This window comes from Humulus lupulus, chromosome 2, assembly GCF_963169125.1.
Source record: "Humulus lupulus chromosome 2, drHumLupu1.1, whole genome shotgun sequence".
Taxonomy (NCBI): Eukaryota; Viridiplantae; Streptophyta; class Magnoliopsida; order Rosales; family Cannabaceae; genus Humulus; species Humulus lupulus.
In genome coordinates, this window is record NC_084794.1 from 293,190,928 (window position 1) to 293,217,997 (window position 27,070).

The 27,070-nt window shown below is 34.7% G+C and overlaps 2 protein-coding genes across 3 annotated transcripts; both read right to left on the reverse strand.

The window, feature by feature from the left end:
• Nucleotides 1-72: 72 nt before the first annotated feature.
• LOC133819822 (cell division control protein 48 homolog C-like) lies at nucleotides 73-5,550 on the reverse strand. Its single transcript, XM_062253176.1, has 10 exons — nucleotides 4,459-5,550; nucleotides 3,213-3,817; nucleotides 2,976-3,128; nucleotides 2,516-2,632; nucleotides 2,273-2,377; nucleotides 1,804-1,869; nucleotides 1,625-1,689; nucleotides 1,347-1,548; nucleotides 1,105-1,242; nucleotides 73-504 (listed from the first exon to the last, which is right to left on the reverse strand). Exons 1-10 carry the CDS (start codon nucleotides 5,408-5,410, stop codon nucleotides 457-459), a joined length of 2,451 nt encoding a protein of 816 aa, XP_062109160.1. The 5' UTR covers nucleotides 5,411-5,550; the 3' UTR covers nucleotides 73-456.
• Nucleotides 5,551-6,425: 875 nt separating this feature from the next.
• Nucleotides 6,426-25,914, reverse strand: LOC133819824 (U3 small nucleolar RNA-associated protein 20). Of its 2 annotated transcripts, XM_062253177.1 has the most exons (31): nucleotides 25,714-25,914; nucleotides 25,499-25,621; nucleotides 24,938-25,095; nucleotides 24,086-24,130; nucleotides 23,833-23,911; nucleotides 23,639-23,712; nucleotides 23,009-23,115; nucleotides 21,948-22,133; nucleotides 20,355-20,597; nucleotides 20,011-20,224; nucleotides 19,850-19,924; nucleotides 19,436-19,764; nucleotides 18,750-18,942; nucleotides 18,374-18,626; nucleotides 17,947-18,286; nucleotides 17,320-17,500; nucleotides 17,098-17,238; nucleotides 16,725-16,986; nucleotides 15,854-16,312; nucleotides 14,406-14,863; nucleotides 13,861-13,997; nucleotides 13,600-13,781; nucleotides 13,102-13,485; nucleotides 12,744-12,869; nucleotides 12,350-12,415; nucleotides 10,459-12,263; nucleotides 10,079-10,358; nucleotides 8,800-9,033; nucleotides 7,838-8,362; nucleotides 7,601-7,733; nucleotides 6,426-7,110 (listed from the first exon to the last, which is right to left on the reverse strand). In XM_062253177.1, the coding sequence occupies exons 1-31, from the start codon at nucleotides 25,780-25,782 to the stop codon at nucleotides 6,857-6,859; spliced, it is 8,115 nt and encodes a 2,704-aa protein (XP_062109161.1). In that variant the 5' UTR covers nucleotides 25,783-25,914; the 3' UTR covers nucleotides 6,426-6,856. The 2 variants fall into 2 exon arrangements, with proteins under 2 accessions (XP_062109161.1, XP_062109162.1); XM_062253178.1 differs by lacking the exons at nucleotides 21,948-22,133; nucleotides 23,009-23,115; nucleotides 23,639-23,712; ... (3 more) ...; nucleotides 25,499-25,621; nucleotides 25,714-25,914 and having other exon boundaries at nucleotides 20,011-20,123; nucleotides 20,355-20,514.
• Nucleotides 25,915-27,070: the final 1,156 nt, after the last annotated feature.

Consider the following 27,070-nt stretch of genomic DNA (forward strand, 5'->3'; position numbering starts at 1 on the left):
GTTGTTCAATCTTGTTTTCGTTGAATTCTATTATATTTGCCAGCTAACTATGATAAATTAAAGGTCAGAACATGGAAGGGAAACAAATCTCTCTTATAAGAAAATAAAGCAATTCAAACTACATCAAACCAAAATTGTTCTTGTAATTTGGCAAATGAAAATGATAGCTCTCCCTTAATATAATATAATAATACAATTTATAAATTATATGAATAAAATTGAATAAAAAATTGGACACAAAATTTTATCTCAAAGTTGGATGATGTAAAGCTACCCCCACCTTTAAAACTCAACAAACAAAACTATTATGTAAAGAACATATCAAAATTTTGTGACATTTCCCCTATGGTATCTTTAGTTGTAACCAACCCCCTTATGAACATTCACAACAACCTCTACCAAAGGAAATGAAATGAAATGAACTGAAAACTCACTGCTTTGCTTTTGCTTTTGCTTTCATCCTGATTGGAAGCTCTCTGATAATATCTTGTAGTACTGTTTTTGCTGCACATTCCAAATGACCAAGAAACAATGCTTAGTATTATTAATAACTATACATTTGTGCATTACATATTAACAGGAAAAGGAAAGAGAAAAAAAAGTAGGGGTGCACACGGGTCGAATTTTCGAGTTTCGAGTTCATCGGGTTCAGGTTTCGGGTTGAGAAAAATGGTGCCGAAACCGATCCAAAATTTTCGGGTTTCGGGTTTTACTCGGGTTCGGGTTCGATTCAGGTTGGGCTGGGCCATTTGTGTTTTGGGCTGAAAGGCCAAATTTTGCACAAATACCGTTTTTTTACACTTTTTTTCAAATATACCATTTTTTTCAAATTTCGGGTTTGATTTTGGGTTGGGCTGGGCCTATTGGGTTTTGGGCCGAAAAGCTAAAATTTGCAAAAATACCATTTTTTACACTTTTTTTTTTCAAAAATACCATTTTTCGGATTTCGGGTTTGAACTTGGCTAACAAATTTCAAACCCGAACCCGACCCAACTTTTGACAGATTTTCCCAAAAAATGGATTTTCTAGTTGCGGGTTTGCGGGTTTTTCGGGTCAAATGTTCACCCCTAGAAAAAAGGGCAAGCAAAATATAAGAAGAAATACCTTGACATTAACCGACGGAGATAATTTAGTCAGGGCGAGCTCAAAGTGAGGTGTTTTGATGGTACATACAGCTCCTTCCGATCTGGCTTCTGTTGTAGTCAGTTTCTCTTCAAGAGCAGCCATAGCAGCTTCATTTACCTGGCATGAATAAAATGTAGAGGTTTTCACTTATTATTCCCTCACTTCCTCTATATATATAGAAGGATATGTATCTATTTAAGAATGTTAAAGCATAGACAAACCAGTGATGATAGGTCGGCGCCACTAAAATTCTCACACGCCTCCATCCGTCCAATGGCATTCAAATCCACACTAGCATCTACTGGCTTCTTCCTTGCTAAAGCTTTCAAGATCGAACCACGTTCATCAGAACTTGGCAGAGGTACGTAGAGAAGCTTGCCGAACCTTCCAGGCCGGAGAAGAGCATTGTCCATAACTTCAGGTCTGCATAAAAGGGCACAAAAGGTAAGAGATAAAGTATAACATTCGAAGAATCTGAGGGACAATGAGCTTTTTATACCTATTTGTGGCACCAATTACAAATACACCTCGCCGCTGATCTGCACCATCTAACTCTATGAGTAGCTGCAATAAGTAAATTAAAAAATGATCTTATTTTCTGTGATGGATTATCACAACAAATAGTCATAAATGGGTGAACTTGAATGACATCGAGACTGCCAAGGCAGATTATCTAACCTGGTTCAGGAGCCGCTCAACAACCCATCCACCTTCTCTTCCGCGCTTGGTTGTCAAGGCATCCACCTATAATGATGTGAATAGAAGTATATTAGATAAAATCTGGGTACTGGAGGAAGCCTACTAATATGTTCTTATACAAAAAGAGCATTCAAGGCCAAAAGTGGAATTGAGTTAGCAAAGAGAAAAAAATTCTGCCAACATTCATCAAACAAAAAACATTGCAGAATCGGGACACGCTATGCTACACTTTTTCAAGCAATTTAAAATTAAAGCAAGCTTTTAAGGAATTAAATATAAACACATAATGTAAACTCCCACAATCTACATACTTCCTCAATATAATGCAGAATAATGCAGTCATCTATATTCAAATAAAAATAGGCAATTTTAAATAGTTGCACAATGACTACTAATGTCATTAGTTTACAACTGGTAATAAACAACTGTCAAGGAGAGAACCACCAACCTCATCAAAGAAAAGTATGCATGGTGAACAAGTCCTCGCACGTCTAAATAATGTCCGTACTGCCAGTTCACTTTCGCCAACATATTTATTCAAAAGTTCAGGACCCTACAAGTCAGCAAAAAGCAGAGAATTATATGAATACCATTTCCAGCGTTACAGAAAAAACTCTTTATAATTTAATAAATTATATCATTTACAAAGTTGCAAAGGCATAACACTAAAAAGAAAGAGGGCAGTCCTGACCTTAATATGAATGAAGTTAGCTCCTGCTTCATTAGCAACAGCTTTTGCTATCAATGTCTTGCCACATCCTGGAGGCCCATACAGCAAAAATCCTGTCTCTAATTCTACTCCGAAACCCTATAGAGTATAGGAAAATACATACAATACCATTAAACCAACAATTTGAAATCACCACAACAGTTTAGTGCCTGGTTGCATCAGGTCTCCACTAATTACGATTAACAATTCAAACACTAAAGAATGTTCATTCATCAAAAATCCAAGAAAATATATTTTCAAAAATTAAAATAATAATAATAATAATAATAAAATTCATTTCAGTTTCTAAATTTTATTTCTTAGACACAAGTGATAGTCTTAGACTCTAACCATAACCTCATTTTAACTAATTTACAATCTGAATCTATGTGCTACACTAATAATATTCCACAAAAATAATAAGCATATCAAGCATAATTACCTCATATTCCTCAGGATGTTTAATACGCCTAACAACATATCGATCGAACTCTTGCCTCAAAAGATCTAGACCACCAACATCTTCCCATTTTACATTGGGAATGGCAGAGAATCCTTCTCTTCTTGAAGAAGGTTGAACCAGTTTAACAGATTCCTGGAACAATATTCATATGTAATCATTCACTTCACAAGTGTAGCTAGGGATGGTAAAATAAAATAAAATTTACGCAACTATTACCTCAAAATCAGCCATAGTGATGTTAAGCCTTTCCATTTCTTCTGGAAGCCAAGGTTCCTTCCACCACCCTTCATTATACTCCTCATCTATACAATTTCTTGATAACTTAGACTTTCTTTCATCTAGAATTCTTTTCATTGCAAGGTTACCTGCCTTGTTAGCCAGCGCAGCCAAATCAGCTCCAACAAAACCTGGGGTAGCCCTTGCTATTTTCAATAGATCAAACGAACCTTCAACCCTTAGGTCTCTAGTAAGGACAGAAAGAATCTCAGCTCTTGCATTTTCATCTGGCACACCTAAGACAATCTCTCGATCAAAACGCCCAGGTCTCCTAAGTGCAGAATCAACAGCATCAGGTCTGTTAGTAGCTCCAATAACAAGAACATAACCATGAGATTGTGATTCTGTATTTTCATCAGTTGGCTTTACCAGCCTGTGAGATTCATCCATGCAAGTCATCAGTTGTGTTACAATTCGCCGTTCCATCTCTCTTTGTAAATTTTCTCTTTTTGAAGCAATAGCATCAATTTCATCAATAAATACAATCGACGGGGCTGTCCTCTGTGCTTTCAAGAAAAGCTCCCTTATATTTTCTTCAGATGCACCTAAATAAGGGTCCATGAAAAAGTAATGAGGAACAGATGAATTAGACAGAAAATATTATCAAACACATTTCCAAAATGAAAAACCAAGGGCCAAAAACAATATTTTATGACCAAGTATGAACTACAGTAATTTTCACTAATTGGATTACAACAAGAGAAGACTACTCTCCTTCCTCCCCCCTTTCACTTCCAACCATACATTCTAAAGATGATTTTTTTTTCTCTTTTAATAATAAAATCCACACGCAAGAAAAACGTTCTTCCCCCATCTTTTTTCTAATCTAGAAATCAAGCTCCAAACAAAGCCTTAAAGACTAGAAAACATCGTAATTGTATACTCTATCTATCTCGGTTCTAACTCTTATCAAAGCAACATTTTTCTCCTTATTACTTCTCTAAAGTGTCTGAGGGAAAAACATAACCAAGTTCATACAGCAAAGAAAAGAATAATCAATGATATTCAGTAACATTCTCAAAATCCCAAAACAAGAATCAAATTTCTGGACATCTACACCATAAAGCTAGACCTCATTCGATGTAAAACACCTTCATTTCATTCATCAAACTGAAGTTTCTTTATGACAAAATTGGTTAAAAATTAGTATGTATATAATCAATGTAAACGGAAAAAATAGTGTTACCTGAGACACCAGAGACGATTTCAGTAGCAGAAATCTTGTAAAATGGTACTCCAGTCTCATTGGCAATGGCGTGCGCTAATTTGGTCTTGCCACAGCCCGGAGGACCATGCAAGAGAATACCCGCCATGGGTCGAACTCCAAGCCACCGTGGAAGCTGAGGATGGTAAAGTGGCACGATAACTTCCATCTCAAGCTCCTCCAGCACCTCCTTCATACCACCCAAATCCTTAAACCTCGGACCATCATTCCCCTTCACCTCAACATCCGTCACCGAACTTGAACCCTTTGCTTCCTTCTTCGACTCATTAGGCAACCTATTTGGTGCTCGGCCATCACTCGAAAACCCAACCTTTTCACGATCAGGAAGCTCCATCTCAATATTCTTCTCCTTCTCCACCACCTTAGACTTGGCTGTAGCGCTATTAGGATCCTTATACGACTCCCGAAGCATCGCTTTCATAAGGTCAAACTTCGGCTCCATCTGCTCCCCATAGACAGCGTCCTCCGAGGTCACCTCATCGCTCTCGCCAGACCCTTCCTCCGACGACGAAGGCTCCTCCGACTCAGACGAACTGTCTTGACCGCTCTGCCGAATCCTGGCTACATGAACTTCCTCCAACCGTCGCAATCTCTCCTCGCTCTCATCAGGAGCCCCCTTCTTAGGCTTCTTACGGGAGGAGGTGCTCGTTCCACCACATTCGTCGTCGAAGATCAAAGATGGGTTCTTGGGGCGGCGGGGTGTGGAGTCTAGGGTTTGTTGGACGAACCTGGTGAAAGGTTGGAGCTGGGAACGCTTGTAATCAGGGTAAGAGGAACGGAGATGATCGACGATTTCGTCGAGGGTGGAGGAATGGAAGTGCTTGAAGGAATCGACGCGACGGAGGAGCATGTTTCGCTTTGATTGAGAGAGGGAACTGCCTCCTCCTCTTCTGCCGGAGAACTTCTTCCCCATTTTCGTTATGGCGAGCTCAGTCTGTACAGACTGCAATGGAAGCCCTAGCAATCTAGAAGAGAAGTAAAACCCTCTCTCAGTCACAGGGTTTAGGTGGAAAGGAGCCCCAAAAATTCCAGGGATTTTTTTAATAACATAATTTAAAATAATTACAAAAAAAATATAGAAACATTCAAAATATGCCCTATCTTATATTTTGATCATTCTTTTAAACAGTTTCCTATGGCACAATTTGAAAGTTTTGTCGGAATAAATTCTAAGATTATATATATATGGAGCAGTTTTAATGGTTATTAATCAAATGTCCATATTTTATAATTGTTAATTAATATTTTTAAAAATAAAATTTGATTTTTTCAAATTTTTGAAAGGTTTATCCGATGAAAAATATGTATTTATTATAAAAATATAATATTGTAAACTTTTTATTTTTCAAATGCATGTCAATTTCTAAAATGTAATTAATACTTTTTATTGTTTGGAAACAACATTAATTATGACAAAAAATAATAATAACTAAATTCGAAATTAATGTTAAAAAAAATATTTACTTGTTGGTGACTTTCTATACTAAGTCACTATGTTGCTACACATCATCATAATTATTAGTACTCATTTATAGTAGGTAATAACCATTAAAAAATATTCCATATATATCTATATATATATATAGCTAATATTTAGCACTAATTAACTCCATTTCTGTTAATATATACCATTGTATTGCAACTATGCATGTGGCCCATAATTACATAAGCAAACCTTAAACCGCCCATAATCACATCAGCAAACCTTAAACCGAATGCAACAAAAGGAGTACATTTTCAATGGTTCTATAGTTCTAGGGTATTAATACAAATGACCATTTACCATTTTTTTAGGAAAAAAATTTACTAATAAAAGTTCACAGAAGTTCGAAAAGGCATTGAGTTTTTTTTATTTCAAAGAAAAAAATTTCCTTAAATATATGTATAACTATAAGACTAAGAATTAAAAAAAAGTAAACAGAACAAAGGGGTGAAAAGAGAACAAATTACTTTTGAAGCTATTACATATAAGATAATTGGGATCAAAATTTAATGGCCTGCATGTGGGACATTACAAACAATTATAGATAAAGAATAAATAAATATACCAAAAAAGAAAAACTACTTCAAAATATGAACCAAAAATGAGGCCGAGATCAGTGCCACCATGGTATAGGTTTCAAGATCTTGAGAGTTGAAAGAGGAGTTGATATGGCTTCTCATAGGCAAAGCTCGAATCGTAACAGCAGCAAAACTTGTTCAAAATGTCCACACAGAAGAAGCAGCCCTGTTGGATCAGATATGATGAGTTTCTGAGAATCAACAGCTTTCCCTACCATCATCGATGGCAGAGGTGCTCCGAGAGCAACCGAATGAGGTTAGCTTCATCCAACATCTGTATTAGTCGTTATCGTTGTCTCTACATCCATCGCCCGTATTTCATTGTCATTATCTTCCTTTTCTTGTTGACGCGATGTTTAGCGGCGATCCTCAGTTTCCTCTTTGCATTTCGCATAGGATTGACGACAGCCATGATTTTCTCTTCTTGTTTCCTCTTGTCTCGTTTTGATTTCAGCATTTTCCTGATCTCGCTGTAAACTTGCACAAATGTTTGGATGCCCAACATTTGTCGCAGACGGTCACACACTTCCTGTGCTAGTTGCTTCATATCATCTAGAACACGAAGAAGAAAAAAAAACAGAAGAGACAGAACATGAGATTTGAACTTAGATTATTCCATCTAATATGCAAAAGATCTGGGCTCTGATACAGTCATGTAATCGAAACATTATGCAAGTTCCATTACATTCATAATGATACAATGGAAAATAAATTCGACATAAAATACAAAATTGCATCAAGAATTATGTACAAAAAAATATGAAAATATCTTCTAGTGTCGAGGGGATTGCATGGACCCGACACCAAGTTGTTCAAGAATAGTGGCATTGAGTTTCTCGACCCTTTGCCTTAGGATTAGTCAGTTCTATTTCTCGATTTCTCGATGGGGGAAAAATAAAAAAAAATCAATAAAGAAGATGTTGCTTGATCTTCTACCAGAGAAAAGAAACAAATAAGATGATAAATATGTGACTAACTACAGTATAAACACCGTAATGAACAAGATAGTTAGGAAGAGTTAGAGTTAGGAGGGAGAAATCACCAGTGACAACTCTTCCAGCAAATCCTTCGCAAACTTTATACAAGGGCAGGAGAATTTCATATGCATAAAGTTGGCGGTCTTCCTCGGAAAATTGAGAAAAGATCTTGCTAAAACTATTGAAGACAATTTTCATCTGCATGCAGCAATCAGAAAATCACGAGTTTATCGCATGGACACAAAAGAACAAACTAGTATGATACATTGAGCCTTAATACGTCAACACTATGGTATACAGACCTGAACAGCCTCCATTTGAAGGGCAATTTTTCCCATCTTTTTTAGCAGAGTGGAGATAAGCAAGTTCCTGATGGCCTTAGAATGTCCATTGTCTTTTTTGTCTAGTTCGGTGGACGTAATAAACAAAAACTTGGTTCGTACTTTCCCCGAATCAAGCAATGTTAGTGCTTTAAGAAAATGACCTTGCTCGTGCTGCTCGAGGGTAGACCAAAATTTTTGTGGTTCTCCATGTTCCAGTTGACCCATCAAAGAGTGAACACCGCAAACAGTGAAAACGATATTTTGTACAAGCAGGTTGCTTGCAGCATCATCACTGACTTTTGTCTTCAATTGGCAACAAATGGAAACAGCTATCATGAATAGTCTACTTGGCCTCGTAAGAAAATAACTTTGAAGGGAAAGTTCACGATTCTTCCTGCTTAGCTCTGTCACAGCAGAAAAGTAGAATGCTACTAAGCGACTCGAAATGTCTCGTAACCACGTGTGAGGGTGCAGGAGAAGTTCACATATTGCATCCCAAACATCCTGTAATGCAAGGAACAGAATGGTTACAAAAGCAAATGAAAATATAATAAAATAAAAAGGTTAACTTTCAACATAAAATATCCACGTTTAAAGATATATTTCCATAAGATACATGGTCAGACTACAAAACACTAATGGCTCCTACACCTAGTACTGGATAAAGAAACTTCAGTTATTACTTGATAATTCCCATGAAAACAGGACAGAGCTATTCTAAATCTAGAAATATGAAAACCACCCGTGGCCTAAAAGGTATGTTATTGATAACTTCTACATATTCATGTACTAAATAATAATAAATACAGCAATCACAAGAAAATAATAAATAAACTAAATAATTAATAATCATATATTACTGTTATTATCATTAGTATTTTCTAGAGTAATTGTGATATTGATTATAGTCACATTACGCATAAATGAAGAATAATGCATACCTCCAGATCCCCTTCAAAGCATAAATCATGAAACTCCTGCAGAATTTTCTCAAACATTATCAATGAATAGTATGCCTCCTTCCAGAATGGAATAGTAGCCTCATCAGAATAATCTTGTGATTTGTCATTAAAGTCGTTGATGGCAGATTTCAAAACAGTTCTGGCTCTCGGCAAAACACTACTTATGTGTTTTTGGAATCCTTTCTTTAAAACTTCAACTAATAAGCCCAAAACCTGTACAAAAGCACTCAGGACCATTAAACAAGAAATAATTTCCCAATAAAAGGTGCCATTTGTTGTCATACAACAGAGCCAATTACAGACAGCATAAAACTGAAATAGGTGATTAAGACAGGCCAATGTGCCTTGGAATTATCAACCATTAGTACACTAGCATTTGAATGAAATGTCAGTATGAATCTGAGATTAATTTCAATTTCCATACTGCAGTAGATGTCACTGTAGATCTCACTCTATGTATTAAAAGGTGAGTGAGATACAAGGGAAATAAATGTAACAACATGCTTTCTAAGGACCTTTATAATTCGTAGATATCTTTGTAGATGATAAAAAAACGACCAGACAATCCCAAAAATCACATGCATAAATCAGATTCTGAACAACTACAACATGACCATTTCTGAAAGATTCAAAATCAGTGACATCACACGCAGGAAGAAGCTTTGAGAGCATTGTAACTTATGGATCAAATAGTAGTTATCATACAAACAAAAGTCTAAATACTCTTTTCCATGCACAATCATCCCATTACATAAAACAAAAACAAAATTCAAACTATGCAAGAAATCATAAACAAATATTCACATATTCAAATAGAAAAAAGAAATTAAAAAAATCATCCGAGTGCCTCAACAAAAAAAAATTTGTAAAAATGAAATTTGAGTTTACTCGCCCTTTGGGGTAGTGATTTGCCACTATGGCTCGGAAAGATGTTGTACTGGACTTGGCCCATGTTACTTGTTGAATGAAATCCATGCATTTTATATATATATATATAAATAAAAAAAGAAAGAAAGAGAGAGCTAGGTATTAAGCTAACTAAATACACAATTGCATACACTTTGTCATTGAAAATAGAAAACTGCACTCTAATTCAATTTAAAGTTAATTCCACTAAATTGATCGGTAGTTCCTTCTTTCATCTTTTCATGTAAAAGCAGCATCAAATAGTAAAGGAAATATAATAAATAAAATTTCAGGGAAAAAAAAAGCTTTCACTGTCAACTTGGATTTAATGAAACAGTACAGACAAATTTACCTGTGCTGCAGCACTCCACAGTTGTGACTTCTTATCCATATACCAAGATATACTGCTCTCAAGAATAGAATGAAGTGAATGTGCACTTATACAACCTATGAGACGCTTGATAGCTGCACCACTCATGGAACGAACCTCATTATCCAGATCATTAGCTAAGCGAAGCACCAAATGAAAAAATAGTGTTTGTGATTGATCATCCACAACACTTTTGGGAAACTTAACAATAATTGCATGAAGCATTTCGAGTGCAGCTTTTCTTCCACTTGGGTGTTCATACCTGCAAGCCAATCCATGATAATCACAAACTAATTCAAAAATGTGAATAACAAATTACAGGTACCAACAAAAATTTGTACAGCTTCTTAGCAAAGACTTGCCCAAGATTAGAAAGCAGGAGATTCAAATGCTGTTGCAGACGTTTCCCAGAAAGAGGATAATCAAGTAAGAATTGCAACAGAATCTGACTGCATTTTTGACGTATTGGTTCTACTTGACTTGTAACCATCAATTCCGAAACTCGAGTTACAAGATCATATATTTCTGGAACAACTAGCTTACGGCTAACAATTGCCTTTAAAAGTGAAAGGGCAACAAATGAGGGATTTCTTTCTAGCTCAACAAAAAGTGGAAGCTGAATTAGCAAATGTAGCTCTTCTGAGGAAAGTGTAGCATTAGTTCCTCCCAAAAGCACAGTCAACAATCGTAGGCAAGACTGCATTAAGGAACTGTTGACATTTATAGTACTTTGGGCAATATCAAACAGGGCACCTTTTATCGTATCAACTTGGGATTCAATGGATGGTAAAGGCAATCTTACAAGTGGAATAAGGCACCTAAGAGTTGCAGATAAAACATCTTCATATTTGGAATTTAAGCAGTTTCCAAGCAATGGGATAAAAGGATCAAGCATTGCTAATACTTGTACATCATTTTTGGCATTTTTTACGTTCTTCACACTTTTATGCAGTATTCCGAGAGCAAAAACAACTATAAGATGTGAACCTAATGACTTTACATGTTTAACTCGGACTGAGGAAACACTTTTTCCACCTGCACCCTTTTTATGATTTTTATCAGCACCAGAAATTGTTGAGTTCTCATTACTTGGTTTGTTTTTAATCCCATCTTCAATGAGGCCATATGCAAAAATAAGCAAGTCAGTCTGATCTACAGAAGTATTGGATCCAATACCAGCAGCTATGTGATTCAACATGCTTTCCAATTTAGCTTTGATTTTGGGAGTCATACGCTTTTGCAAGTGAGAAGCAACAGGTGAGAGTACTTTCAAAGCATGGGTTTTGAATGTAATGCTCTGAGCAATCAATTGTAGGGTTTCAAAGGACTTCCTCTTCCTAGTTTCCTTCATTTTTGAAGCAATCTTATCCACCTCTTTTTCCTCGGCAACATCTCCAAGAATATCATTGTCTACTACAGACAGGAGATCTTCCAAACAGTAATCCAACTTGCCACAAACAGGAACTGAGAGAAACTTTGATAAAATGAAATTTAAGGTGTACCCCAACACATGCATTTCATATCCTCTCTTTAATGTGGTCCGAAGAACCCTGACTAGAAACTGCAAGTATTCTAGCCCAAGCTCCTTCAAACATGCAGCCAAAGCAGACCTAGCTTCATCACGGATGCTTTCTAAACGATTCTTCAGAAAGTTTGAAATGCGATGAACAATACTAGGAAGCTGTGAGTCCATTATGTCTCCTGGAAGCAACTTTAATAACTTAAGCGCAGCAAGGTTGATGTTAACGTTAACCTTATCAGAATCAGAATCCAGCAACTTCTGTATCTTTGGCAGCACAGCTTTCTGAAGACAAGTTTGTATATCAGACAGCACAGCAGAACCACTACACTTGCGTAGTGTACTCAAAGAACTTGAGACAACAGTCCCAGAATCAGAAGGATTGTCACAGGAGTATGCAGGGCCTGAAAAATGGAATTGGTCCAAAATAAAGCAAATTAGCCGTACTAAACTCTTCTGCTTATCAGGATGCAAGTTTATTTCATTGAAGCATCTCATTAACAGAGAATAATAGGAATCCCATTTCATTTGCCCAGAAATTGATGCAAGGGCCTCTATACATGCATCTCTAACATGTTCACCCTTTCCTTCCTGTACTTCAAATAGCATACTGAAAAAGAGGGGTACAAACACTTTATTTATTATTCCCTGCAAGTAAAAATACAACCAAAAAAAAATCAGTAACTTAGAAAAAGGTCCGGAAAAACAAAATAATTAATATGAATAAATATTACCTCTGGCATAGAGCTAGAACTGATAGCATTCCTGAAGCGTGCCAAAGCTCTTGCTCTTCTGTGCCTCTACAAAAGAAAGTGTTCATATATGAGAACAATAGTAATAGCAACAACCATGACAAATTAGTACTTGTGAATGCTTTGAGCAAGCTGCAGTGAGCTCATCAACAAATTAAAAATCCATACAAGATGCTTTTCTAGTTGGACAAAAGTATTGATAAGGATTTCAATGATTCCTCTTAAAACAAATCAATGTATTAGAACTAAGCAACTGCTGTTCATTAAACAATATCTGACATTAAACAATAAAACACAAAAGCGATTTCTTTTCTTTTCTTTCGGGAAATAATAACAATGATCAAGAGCCTTATAAGCATGTGAAATAGAATCTCACCTGTAAATGAATGATATTGTTGAAAAAATCTATTTCAGCATCTTCATCACAAAGAACCTTTAACGAATCCAAATTGCCCATGTTTGGAAGTTTCAACACCATTTCTCGTAGTAAATTAATCCATTCCTGAAACCACATCAATTTATCATAAAACTGTGATAAAACTGAGTAGTTGAGTACTTTTCATATTCATATACATAAATAAAATAATTTTAAGATGTACAATACAAATAACAATGAAGATTTTTTTTTTCATAATCTGTCTGAAGAGAACTTTCTCCATACTTGATATAGACAAAAAATGGTTCTTTATTTATAAATAAAGTGATATACAAGAAGGCTAAACAAGACTACATACCTTTTTTAGAGAAGCTTCTCCCTTCATTGCATTTCCTAGATGCTTCAAGAGAAACTTGTTTATTATGCGCTTAATGGATCCTACTGCCCAATCATCACCAGTTTTCTTTGAATGAGGCATTTCTAGATTATTTTCTACATGACTGAGAACTTCAGCAGCAAATTCAAGAAATGAAAGTAACAATCGATAAGAACTATGCCTTAAAATTAACTCTCCAGATGACATATCATATACACAATGAGACAAAATCAGTAATGATTGATCCTCCGGAACAGTATTGAAGAAATTTGCACTGATTTTTTCATAAGAATTGATTATAGTGTCATAATCAAGGGCTCCAACTTCCATAGTAGAGGTTGCATTCAAGTCACACACAAGTTTTGCCTGCATTCCATCCATGTAATAATTAAAAGAACAGTAGCAATACAAAATCTATCAAATCAAGAAGTTCCATCAGAAGCAATTCTTAATGAAGATACAGAAATGAACAAGCATTACCACAACAGTTACAGAGGGATCAACTTCAGAAAGAGTTTCAAGAAGATGACAGAGAGATAAGCGCAAATCTCGATCACCAGAAACAAACAACGGAGAAATACCATTCAGGATTGTTGTTGTAACTTCACTTCCTAGTATTGGTATGATCCCCTGTATGACTTGTACAGCTTCACGACAGACATCTGCAAGTCCAAGAGCAAACTTTCAAGCACAAAAAATATTTCTTAAAATCAGCAAATGTCATAATTTCAAGATACTAACCAGAACTTTGAACTCCCTTCGATAAAAACGGGAGCAAAATGTCGATGAATTTCCTGGCTGGCATTGGATCCTTCACATACTTAGACAGAAACTTGAAAATTCTAATCTCAGTTTCCCCAGGGTATTTGACCAATTTCCTGAAACATCAAACAGCAACAGTGAAAACATCAAGACCACAGCAAATTAAATATAAGTTACAAGGAACCCAGAGAAAGAAAAGAAAGCCGAAGTCAGAAGAAGGGGCACGAGAGAATGTTATACCCACACCACACCCCCACCCCCCCCCCCCCCCCCCACCCCAAAAAAAAATGCAAACAATAGCTGAAAGTTTTCCGTTGAGCTGATCTGACTCAAATCTAGCATAAAATGTTTTCAAATGCTCAAAGACCACAATGGATTTGAAAAAGCTTCCATCAAGCTACATGTAACCTTCTTATTAAACTCTATGTTAAGATATTAAAAAAACATCCTTTATCTACGACATGGCACGAGCCGACTACTCATTGAGTGTATTTCTTTCTATAGTTATAAAACAAGGAACATACCTCTTGGTTGCACATTCGCTTTGAAAAAATCCATGCAAGCTACCAATAAGTGCCTCAAGATTCGGAAGTAGAACTTTCTTTACATCATCACTATCCAACTCACTATCTAGATACAATAGGTTCTCAATGAACTTTAGAACACATCTTACAATAGCTTCAGATGCTGATGTAACAGTTAGAATTGAGAATATGTCAGGAACAAGACTTTTCTCCCGGCACAGCAGGGGCACAAGTTTCTGACTTCTTGTCATCGCAACAAAGCAAGAAAATAGTGAACTAGGTTTTTCACCACTAGAACCTTCCTGCTTGAAACTTTCAACCAAAGGCTTCACTGACTTAAAGAAAAGGTCCCAGAAATCATAACCAAAATCATGATCTTCGTACTTATTGAGAACGAGAGAAACAATTTTCAAGCATGAGGACCTCAAATCCTTGAATTGCTTCACAACTGAAATGGCCTGCACACAATAGTATTCTTTAAAAGGTTTCAATTGTCTGTACAATATTATATTCACAAAGAAGAAAATGAACAATGGAATCAGAGAGCAGTTCTTGGTGCAATAGACTATAACTAGTAAACATATAGCATGCTAACTAGTCCAAACACAAGTAATATGCAAATACGAAATTTAGGGGATTTGGATATGAGTATAAATCCACAATATTAAATGGGTAGGACCCACTAAAATACCTTCTTTTTTTAAGAAAAAAAAAGTGACTGGACCCACTAAAATACTTGATTGGTTACTTGTTTTGAATAGTGTTAAAAACTTGTGCTAATCCCTAATAAAAATTGAAAACAACATTTTATTGTTTTCTCTACATTTCCTTATATAGAAACAACTAACCAATCAAATATTTGAAAACACATCATTTTAATTTCAAATCAATATTTTCTTATTATAAAATTTCAAACTAATATTTCAAAATTATTGTTTGCAAATTGTAGCTATCCAGAGTATATCACAAATACATATTATAACATGACTAAATTGCAGACATCTTAAGAAAAAACTTGGAACATTGAAGGAAATAACCACTCTGTTAGACAATGCCAGAACCATGATACATATAACACAGCCTCAAATTATGAAGAGACAAATGTTTAAATATGTTAGCTAATATAGTAGACATTGGCATCTTGAAGTGTGCATACCACTTTATATACAATTGGATGGCATCTAATCAGATTTATAAATTTCGAACTCATAGATGAACCTGACCACAAAGACAGACATAAACATTTGACTTTTGAAATAATATTCACTAATTAAAATATTAGCCTCTTTTAAGCATTTAACTAAAAAAACTAAATGCAATAAATGAGTTAAAAAAAATCCCTGATATCCCATCTAACAAGAAAAAAAAGACTAGAATAAACCACTTTGACAGAATAATCAATCAGCACAGAAAAACATATGGTTCCTTTAAAAAAGTAGAACAGTTACCGAGAAACTATTTCCATCCGTATTTTCTTTCTCATGCAAAGACGGATTTGAACTGCTTTGACTTCCATCCAAAGATCTATATCCCTTTGCAGCATCAAGACTACAAGTGCAGCTCTCCAATATCCGAACAACACATCCCATTAGAAAATCAAGAAAAGGTTTGATTCGCAACTCATCGAAAACTCCAACAACATCTTCTATTACATGAAGAAAACCATTTCTTTTCTTCCATGACAAGGCTGTAATATTATCCACTGTGAAATACTTAAGAAAATTTGAAGCTTGGAACCTATCTTTTGAGCTTCCAGACGAAGTCCAAAACCAGTCAGATGTACCATCACTTCCCACTTGCACAATTTGCAAAGGCTTCATTAACAATGCATAGAAAAGGGGAAGCTCATCAACATCAAGTTGCGCTAAGAAACCAAGAACCGCCTTTCGGTAATTTACACTTGCATGCTGAGCAAAACAGAAATTGTCACACAACTTAGTAGATTAGGAGAAAGATGAAGAAAAAAATGAAAGTATAATACCAAATAAAGGACAAACAAGAACCCACAAATTTCCTGAGGACGAATATTATCTTATGTAATATAAAAGGACAAATTACAGATGAATCGAAAACTTTATATGGTTCATTTTGTGGGAGGGGGTCTGAGTAGTTGGATACACATTTTCAATAAGATCAGAGCTGGCGTATGTAATTTGTAGAGAAACTTTTGGAAACTGTGATTTCAAAATCTAGCACAAAAGCTGACATATGCCAACAAATTTTTAAAAATTCAGTAAAAGCATTACTTCTGCTCCTGAAAATCCGCACATTAATCTGAAATATATGTAAGCGCATTGTAGAGCCAAAAAACAAATATACCTTTCGTGAGGCATTCTTCTTCAACTTCCTGACTTTTGGCATCAGAAGACGTATAACTATAGGTACAAGGTAAGGTCTGTGGTGCTCTTCAATAAGTTTAGATTCTCTGGATAAACTCCATGTGGTTAGTTCCTCTCTGAAACTAGTAAAGCTGAGCAAATTTTTCAGGTGCTGATCATATGATAGCAGAAAATCATCTTTCCAGATCAACAGGCATTCAAGAACAGCTGTCTGTATCTCAGGATCATTTGCATCCAAAAGCCTGGTAAGAACACCAATGAATTCCAGTTATGTATCCTAAAACTATATGCAATGTGACATACTATACTATAACAAATTTTACAACCAAAATGAATATACAACGTATACAAACCTATTTTCCAGCACATCTTTAAGGAATTGATTCCGATAAAAGGATTTAAGGTTCCGCATCAATTTCAGCAGATTTAACCATTCTTTTAGAATAATCTTCCACTCTTTGCCTTTACAAACAAGTGAACTGAATGATCCCACACTACAATCACAGATAACAAAAGCAAGTTACACCTCTATAGAACTAAGAATAAACAAAAGGCACATGAAGAAGCAAGATCACCTTATATGCTCACTGCTATCATAGCCCAAAAACTTCAAAAGCAAAGGAACAATATCTCGTGAACGAGAATCAACAAGTGTTGGAATTCTTTGTAAAGATTGGAGTAACAAGGTTATTACTGTTGGCAATGGTGTACCATCACAAGGAGGAGTAACAAACAATTTAAAGCGCTCAGCAAGAACTAGCAAACAAGAAAGAAAGGAAAAAAGGTTAGCAGCCAAACTTGTAAAGTAAATAGTAATGGTAATTCTAATCTACTACAGATTTGCAACTGCAATGAAACAGATGTCTAAAACTAATTCAAACTACCGAAACAGTGAGTTTGATACACAAGTTCACAATGCTAGTTTTGAGGGAGTTATTAGATATCACACACACACACACATTTGGTTACAATAACAAGCATTGCACATCTCCAACTATTATTTTGCCATATGTTTGATATAGGATTGTCACAAGAGCACTGGAATATTCCTATGGAAGAAATAGGCGTACTGAACATTTTTTCGAAAGAAAAAAAAACACTTGCAAGCATTGTGATCTTGCACCACATAATTGTATGAAATCGCATGTGTGCACGCACACACAAAAGCATGTATTGCATTAAGAATAAAGAACACAACTGACCACTTGGGTTGTTGGTGAATTCCGCCTTTGTTTTATCAAGTTGATCATTTGATGCCTGGAATGTGGAGAGAACCTGCTGAAAATAACCAAGGAATCCTTCCCATACTAGCCCAACATAATTGCTTATTGCCACCGCAAGGCATTCAGATGCTGGGTTCCAAACATAACTAAACCGGTTATGAAAGACACCAATCATTCCATTTACAAGAAGAGGAACATAAGCTTCAGATATCCTTCCAGCAGAGAGGGCCATATGTACTTTAGAGATGAACAAGGTCACTGTCCTGAATGTAGAGACTGAAAGAGGAGTTGTCTCAATTAAGAGAAGGAGCTGCAAAACCTGATATATCAAAGTAACTTAGCAATAAATAGTTTAAATTATACCGTAATTTAAACATCAAAGTAGAAAGAACGTGAACAACCATACATTAAAGCTCTGGTTGTCTGTATGGAAAGTCTCTGAAGATTCAGTTTTCAGTTTCTTTTGAACTGGCTGATCCTCTGCTGAAATATCACAAATCAAAAGTTCATAGTGGCACAGTAATCTAAGAGCTGCAACACGGAGCCCCTTTTCCGGGTGATGCAAATTATCAGCAAATACACTTATTGCATCGACAGCCTTGTCTGCTTTGAGTTCTGGATGATATGTACGAGAGAGGTAGTTTGCTTCTATTATTGGCCTATAATTTTGATGATTGGAGTAAGGTTTAATTAAATGAAATATTTAGAAATAGTTAATTATCTTCAATCAATATAATTGAGAACAAGAGATAAAATAAATAAATAATTACATATAAGCTTACCCATATGCAGAATCCAAAAAATCTGCAACAGCAGATAATATTTGAGTGCATGATTTGTGCCTTCTCGCAAGATGTAAAAATCTGCTTGTTTCCTCACATTTGTTATTCCTACCACAGTGCAATTTTGAATAGGAATGAATAGCAGAGCCGATAATGCTTTGCAAAACATGTTTAGGAACACCAGCAGCATTGTCTGAAAGAAAATATCATATCAGTTGTTAGACAACCATGAGTCCCAAATGCTTTACCTAATAAGAAGTGTGATTGGATATAAGGGCAAAGGCGAGGGATAATAAGAGATTGATTGGACAGCCCAGCATACTGACAGCACTTAAGAAAATACATTTCATAGACCCAACTTGAAATGACTTGAATAAATATAGGAGTATCACAAAGGCACAAAATTTAACAGTTACTGTGCTACCATAAAAAATTCTGGCTATTATTCCCTTCCAAATCCACCCTAACTAGCTGAAATTAAATTTTCTGCTTATAAAATTTATCAGAGAGAAAGAAAAAATAAATACTCATACGTATCATGTATGCATCTGTATTATTTCTAATTGGTCTCTGCTGCACTAAGCTTGATCCAGAATACAACAACGTTGAATTAAAACATAGAAGAGAGGACAAGGCAGGTTACCAGACAATCAAAAACAAATTAATAATGAAAGGAAAAGAAGTACCAGATTCAGTCACCACACAGCGATCAAGTGCATCTATGAAATCAGCTAGCAGCGATTGATCTCTTTCAAGATCTAACAGGTATGGAAAACAATTGACGGTACCCCACAACAGATCTAAGTTGTTTTCCTGAAGTCTAGTAGATGATGAACCATGAGATACAACATCATGTATTTCTGTCCGTAGAAAATCTTGAATCCTCAGAAGCCCTTCCTTAGAAGTTTCGTGTAATAAATTGAAGCTTTTTTCCTCTATGCTTTTTCTCACAAATAAAGAAAGTAATAGACATACTACTTCCTTTTGTGAAGTTTCTATTAAATCGTTCAGGGCACTGAAACTCAAACAAAAAGAGTCAGAAACCGTCCCAGGCAAGAAACTATACACATATCCCTGAAACAATTAACATGTGAAATTACCTCAGAATATTAACCTTGAAGAAATTCAATATGGAATCATCCTTAAGTAGCAGTTTGTGAATAAATGCCAACAAACTGAAACCCATGCCTAAAAATGTCAGACCACAGAAATTCAAGACATATAACACTAGAATAGTAACATCAAGAGTGGAAACCCAAACCTGGAGCTCTTTAAGTCAAATACCGGTGCCCATTGCAATGAACAGTCAGATATAGTTGACATATCATCATAGTTGTGCAGCACATCAAGAGTGCAAAGCATCAACTCAAGAACCTGATCCAAAATTTCAGGTATATTATCCTCAGGTGCGATTCCAGTATGTAATATCAATTCTTGTAAGAGAAGTGCAACAGCATCAATCATAGGTTGGTGATCTATGAAGTATTACAAAATATAAGTTAGTATAACAGAACCAAAGCAATTAATTCATGGAAAATTAAATATAAATAAAATAGGACAATAAACAGAACTGACACATAAATACCAAAAATCTTTATCACTCACTAGAAACACTTCTTCCATCATTTATCCGAACAGTAGACACTAGCAGTGATAACAAGTGACATAACCGCGTAAGACACTTTTTTTTAACAGAATCAGCTATTTCCACGTGTAAGCATTTCCACATTATATTCAACTCTTTGGGCTCAATTATTTCACACAATCTTTGTAATGCAAGAATTAAAACTTCCACAATAGTGTTAGGAACTTTCTTTTCTTTTTTGCCTTCAACAACAGTGTCTGAACCTGTGATTGAAATTAAGATATTAGAAACAAAAAAAAAAAAAAACTGCAAAAGTTCAAAACTTATTTATAGAACAAGATCAACCGCAAAGAAAGATATTAGGAACAAATATAACTGCAAAATTTCAGATTATAAAACAAGATCAACTGTCAATAAAGACGTTACTAAAATAATTGATAAGAAACACAGACTGTTATCATCTGAATTAAAACCAAGAAGCTATTTAAATCTAATTCAAAAAGAATAGCTCAGTATTGATTTAAAACCATGATGACCAAACATTGAATACCATAGAAAAAGGGAAAGCTTTAAAATCTTTAGTGTTGAAAATCCACATAGCCAGCATATACTTTTATCTATCCCAAATAGTGTTGAAAACCCCAAATAATATACTTTAATCTATCCCAAATAGTGTTGAAAATCCCAAATAATATACTTTAATCTATCCCAAATAGCATCTGTTTCTGCCTCCATATACTGTTGAAGATTCTATTATTTCTCTCTGACCATATGGCCCAAAGGATAGCAAAAATGCCTTCAATCCACACTGTTCTTCTTCCCAAAAGTCCCCCTTTCCTACCCTCCACTTGCTTAAAAATAGATTGCCAATACCCAACCCACTCCCACTTGTTGAAAAAAAAATCCCTAACATCCCCATGATCACTAGACTAAGCTCTTTTTGTATAAAAAACACCAAGAGAAATCAGTGAATTGGCTTGCACTGCCATAACTTCTCGTGTATGTTCAATTTATTTAAGGTTGTTAACCACCCAAACACCTTCACCTTTGAATGAACCAAAGATTTCCATTAAAACAGGACATGAATTAATAGTTTAATACATAAGAGAATGACACTTTCCATCAAATTATGTTTCTTTTCTTAGACTCTGAATGCTCTTTTTTTTCTTTTTTGTTTGTTATAAAGAGATATCTATGGTGACTTGAAACCTGGAATACACACACTCAATCACCCAGTTACTTTCTTTAAAAAAAAACAGCAGTACTTGTATGCCACTTTGAGCTAGCTCAAATAGAAATGCTCTTGATTAATTTTGACAAGTAGCAAGAGACCCCCAGTTTATGCAAATGTTATAAGTTTAGTAATTATGTAAAGCAAAAGATTATCGGAGAACAAAATAGGTTATCAAATAAAGTGAACAGCATGATTGATTCCAAAGCTAATGTGAATCACATAATAAGAATTGACAATTCAATATCAGTAGCATAGATTCACTGACAAATTTAAAGATATCAAGAGAATAAGGAAAAAATATGTCATAGTAATGAAACATCAAAAAAACAAAAAATATAAGACGATAACAATAGTTCTCTAGCATAGAGATAGGGCTTGCCTTCCGTGTATTTATCACCAGCACAAAGTACTGAATTGCTCATCAATAACCGCAATACTCTTTCTGCTTTAGAATGGAGCCTTGATGAGGTTCCTTTCATAACATAGCAAAGTAAAGCACTGACTCCATATTTTCTGGTAGCTATTTCAGGTTTCTTTGCAACTTCAAGTATAACCTTCCACACACCTGTTGTCATCAAAATATTAATCATAAATTTAACCTAAGAAAAAATAAATATTGAGGAAACCACAATTTAAAGACTTGTACCAAAAATTTAATGCCATTACCATCAACATCATCTCACCTCATAAAGAACAAATATATATAAAAAGCAAACAAAACCAAATTAAACAAAGTTAAATTGGTACCAAACACCCCTGAGGTGGTCCCCAAAAGATTATTCCCTCGCATCATTCTAACAGTTAAAGATCCTAAAGACAAAGCTTCACAAGGAAAAAAAAAACATGAAAATATTCCATTTCATTATCTTTAACCCATACACTTTCAAGTGGCAATTTCTTAAACCGATGAAATAACTATGAGACCATATCTGGAAAGCATAACATAATCCTACGTATTGAACAAATGTAATAGAATTCAAGCATTTAATAGATTATCAAAGAGCGCATCATAAACTAAATGATTTTTTTGTTAAAGAAAAGAGAGATTCCAGAGAAGAAGTCACATAAAGTTCAGAGAAAGGATTAACATCCAATGCCAAATACGTTTACAAATCCAATAAGGAACAAAATAAATAAATAAATATTTGCTTCACATAACTGCAACCATTGCCAGATAAAGCTGAACCACCCTATATTTCACACCCTAATCTGAGAGATATGATTCAATTTTCTAAGAGACTCAACTACATGATATGCAACCGGTTACAGTAAACTGTATATTCCTGGATTAAAAGCAGAAAAAATAAAATCATTCCAACTTTAAATTGTGTCAATGGGTAAGTAGCATATTCATATGAGGATCATTATTCTTTCCTAGCTTACTTAAATCATCAAAACAAACAGCAAACTGTAAAATAACTAGACAGATAAGGTGAATACCTAGTTTAAGCTGATCAAAAGGTGCATTCCTGAACAAGAAGGATATTGCTTCTGCCATAAAATCTTGGACATAATCTTTTGGATAGAACCTCAATTTCCGGGTAACCCTTCAAAAACATTACAAAGAGTAAAAAAATAAGCACCAAAAGATGCCAAAGTAAACTGCAAAAATGTTGTTAAATCTCCATTGACACAACATACATCTAAAATCATATACCAAATTAACAACTATGAACAATCCAGTTTAACTTAAATTGTATAAACAATTTTAACTTAAACAAGGATAACAAAAGAAAACTATAAGACACCCACCCACGCCACACATTGTAATATGTAAGTCTAGCTTTGACACACCCGCAATTCGTGGAGTAATGCTATATCGATAGCACCCTTAAAATACGGGTCCCTTTCTCTTACTATTATCTCTTGTCAACTTATATTTTTGTTGTTTTACTATTAATCTGAAGTTTTTGGTTGAAAAAAGATGCTTAAGGATCCATTAAAAGATCCAGGAGAATTTTCAATTAAAGTACAAATCTAGAAGAACCTTTCTCATTTATAAAAACCCAAGGCTTAAGTGTATATAATTGAAATGAAAATTTAAATATATATATATAAAATACTACATACTTGAGTACGAGGACAAGGTTGTTTATGAGATATTTCTGTAAATGCATCATAATGTATGACCAGGATGTAAAAATCTGCAAAATCATCAAAACCAATAAAATCATTTTAACAGTTAGCCAGATATCCGGAAATAGAAATAATCAATAAACAAAACAAAAACAAAATTGCAGCTGGAAAAGACAAACAACTTCAACCTGCTCAATAATTTCTGGCTCTGTATCTGCACCGCTTTCTAGGAGACCATATAGGGACTCAGCAATATTTGGCAAGAAGCTGGCAAAGCCATATACACAAAAGATGAGTCAAATGCACAGTAATAAAAGAAAATTATACAACAGTACGACAAAGTATAGACGAGTGATTAACACAGAGATAATGAAACCCCTTAGCTACCAAAGACATGTAAACAACAATACAAGAATCAAATTGAAAACAGGAGGAACTCACGGCAAAAATTCCTCTAGAAGATCTCTAGATAAAGCAGCAATTAGCCTGTAAAACAAACCACAAAGAATTATTTAGTAATGGACCTGAAGAATCCAAGAAAACAAAATGCAGTCAAGAAACTAAATAACAATAGCAATAAGTTCGACTAGGCTGTACAGGCTTCAAGAGAAATTGAGAAAATGCAAAACATGCAAATATCTTCTCTCCATTAGAAGGCTAACAAAAACAATCCTTATAGAAAAATATACTCACTGCCTGGCCATAGTGTTGCATAGCTACGTTCATAAAGCAAATTCACAGAGACAGAGATCCTTGAATTGAAAAAATGTAACTTAAGTTGACCACCATACAATCATTGAGAAAAGCTTGCAACCACTTCCACTATTACAGTTTATCCTATGCAGACACAGCTAAAACAAACTTGAAATGGAAGTGTACTTGTTGAGGCAAAAACAAGTTCATGAAATCCTCACAAAAAAAAAGGTACATCTCCAAACAAGTGACAAACAATATCACACCAGACTACTAACTAATATGAAAAACTAATGATAAGGAAATGAATAAGTATTTCAGAAAAAGTTAGGATAGAATAAAGTTGCATACAGTGGTTTTGATGTTCAATTTCCTTACGCCTCTGTTATTTTAGGCTCTAAGACCCTCTTTTATTTCCTCAGGCATATTCATTAAAACTTATAGTTTCTTTTATACAATAAATAAAATCTTTTTCGTTTTCTTTTGAGCACGAAACAGACAAGTACCGAAACATCTAATGAAGGCAACATGCCAAACTTATCCCATATTCAACAGTAATGCACTAACATCTAAAAAGAAACTTGGGAGAGACTATCATACCTGAGAATAGGCTCAACCGAAAGTCTTGCTTTTATTTGTAACACAGAGAGAAGCTTTAACATTATAGTTTCCTTGTGCAATAACACCAGAGGTAATGTTTGCACAAATGGTATAATTTCCTCATAAAAAGAGATGAAATCCTCCGCAGTATTCAGTTCCTACAGTTCCAAAATATATACATACATATGAGTGACGAAAGCCCAATCCATTAATATAGCAGTACCAGGGTATGGTTAGAAGTTAGAACCGCAGAAGGCAAGCACTAAGATAGTTAGTAAATCCCATATACACGACAGCATAAATCCTAGCATCAACTCATCTTAACAATACTCTAAATCAGGAACAAGTCTATTGTATTAGAATTTAGAGAGATGAATGGCTTGAAGAAATTAAACGAGAGAAAATTAGAAACATTTAAATATATATGAACAAAAAAAGCATACCATAATATTCCTTAATCTAACAAAAGAAAATACTTCATATGAAGTAGTGATCAATGCCGCTGTCATCCAAATTGCTTTGTAATAAAATCATAGAGATATGAAAAGCATAGTAGCATACCCTCCATTCTACAAGGCAGTCCCGGAAAAATGAGGAACCTTCAGATGGCTCAGACTTAACTTTATCAAGACTGCGGTATACATCAATGTCGATATCTTCTATTCTTTGAGAAAAAGTCTTGAACTGCAACCCAGAAGCAAGTTCAGTACACGAAAATTCAAGGTCCCGTGACACATAATGTAGCTAAACAACGAAAAATAAAGTGAAAAGCTTACGACAAAGCGGCGGCGGCCAACGGAGTTGTTGAGTGACTTGACAGCCTTAGCGTGAGACGGCGTCGCCATTGATGACGATGTGAGAAAGCTGGGAATTAAAGAGGGTTAGGGTTTTGCATATTCTGAGAAGAAGATTGAAACCAACAAATTTGAAGACGGGGAAGAAGAGACTCTATCGCAGGGTTTGGAGGTTCAGCGGAAGAGGGTTTAAGAACCTATTTTTCCTATTGGCTTTTTATTAAATTAATAAATTAATGTTATATAATTTTATTTTAATTTTTCACAAAGACCAATTTAATTACTGTTACTGTTTTATTTTCAACTGCAGTCTCACTTTTTAGATTTTGTAACATTTTGGTCCTAAAATTAATTTTTTACCAGTTAAGTCCTTAATATTTTTAATTCGTATAATTTAGATCCCTAAATACTATTTTATTTTTTATTTCTTTTAAAATACATAAAAATACAAAATAAATTGTGACTCATTCTTAAAATATTTGGACATGTGAGAATAACAAATATGAGATGAGAAAAAAATAACTATATTATCTCGATTATATTGATATTATCAATTTTATTATATTTATTTCATACATTTTTTAAAATTTGATAGTATATATCAAGTTATTTATGTGCATATATATATATATGATTAGTTATAAGTTGTATTATAGAGAAAATTTACAAAATAAAAATTAATGTATACATGATAAAAATTGATAATCTCATGATAGTTTTGTTATTATTATTAAAAAAATATTGTAATATCCAACATTTTCATTATACATTTTTATTATAAATCAGAGTTTTAATACATAAAATGTACAAGTTTACAAATTTATGAAATAGTAATGGAAAAATAGTGTTTAAAATATCATTTTATATTTTTAATGAGATTAAAGAGAGAGAAACTTGAGTAGTCAAGTATTGGACCCAAATGTCATATAATTTTAATTGGGGATTTTTATAAAATTAAGAAAGTTTTGCTAAAGGGCTTATTTGAAAAGAATTTTAGTATTTTGGGTCCAAGTGTAATTTTAAAAAAATAAATAAAATTAAATTAAAAAAAAAAAAGGCTTCAGCCTTTCTTTTTACCCGAGCTCCTTTCTCTCTCTCCTCAGAAACTCTCTCTCTCTCTCTCTCTCTCTCTCTCTCTCTCTCTCTCTCTCTTTCTCTCTCTCTGCGTGCTACTGTTGCCGACGACGCAGGAGTACTTTTCGCCCACCACTTTTAGCCACGCGCCGGACCGTTGGATTCAGAGGCCTCCGAACTATCGTCCGACGCGGGAATCTAGAGCTCACTCGCCGATTAAACGCCTCAACCACTCGATTTAAGTTCGGCCACCCCGCGACTTCAA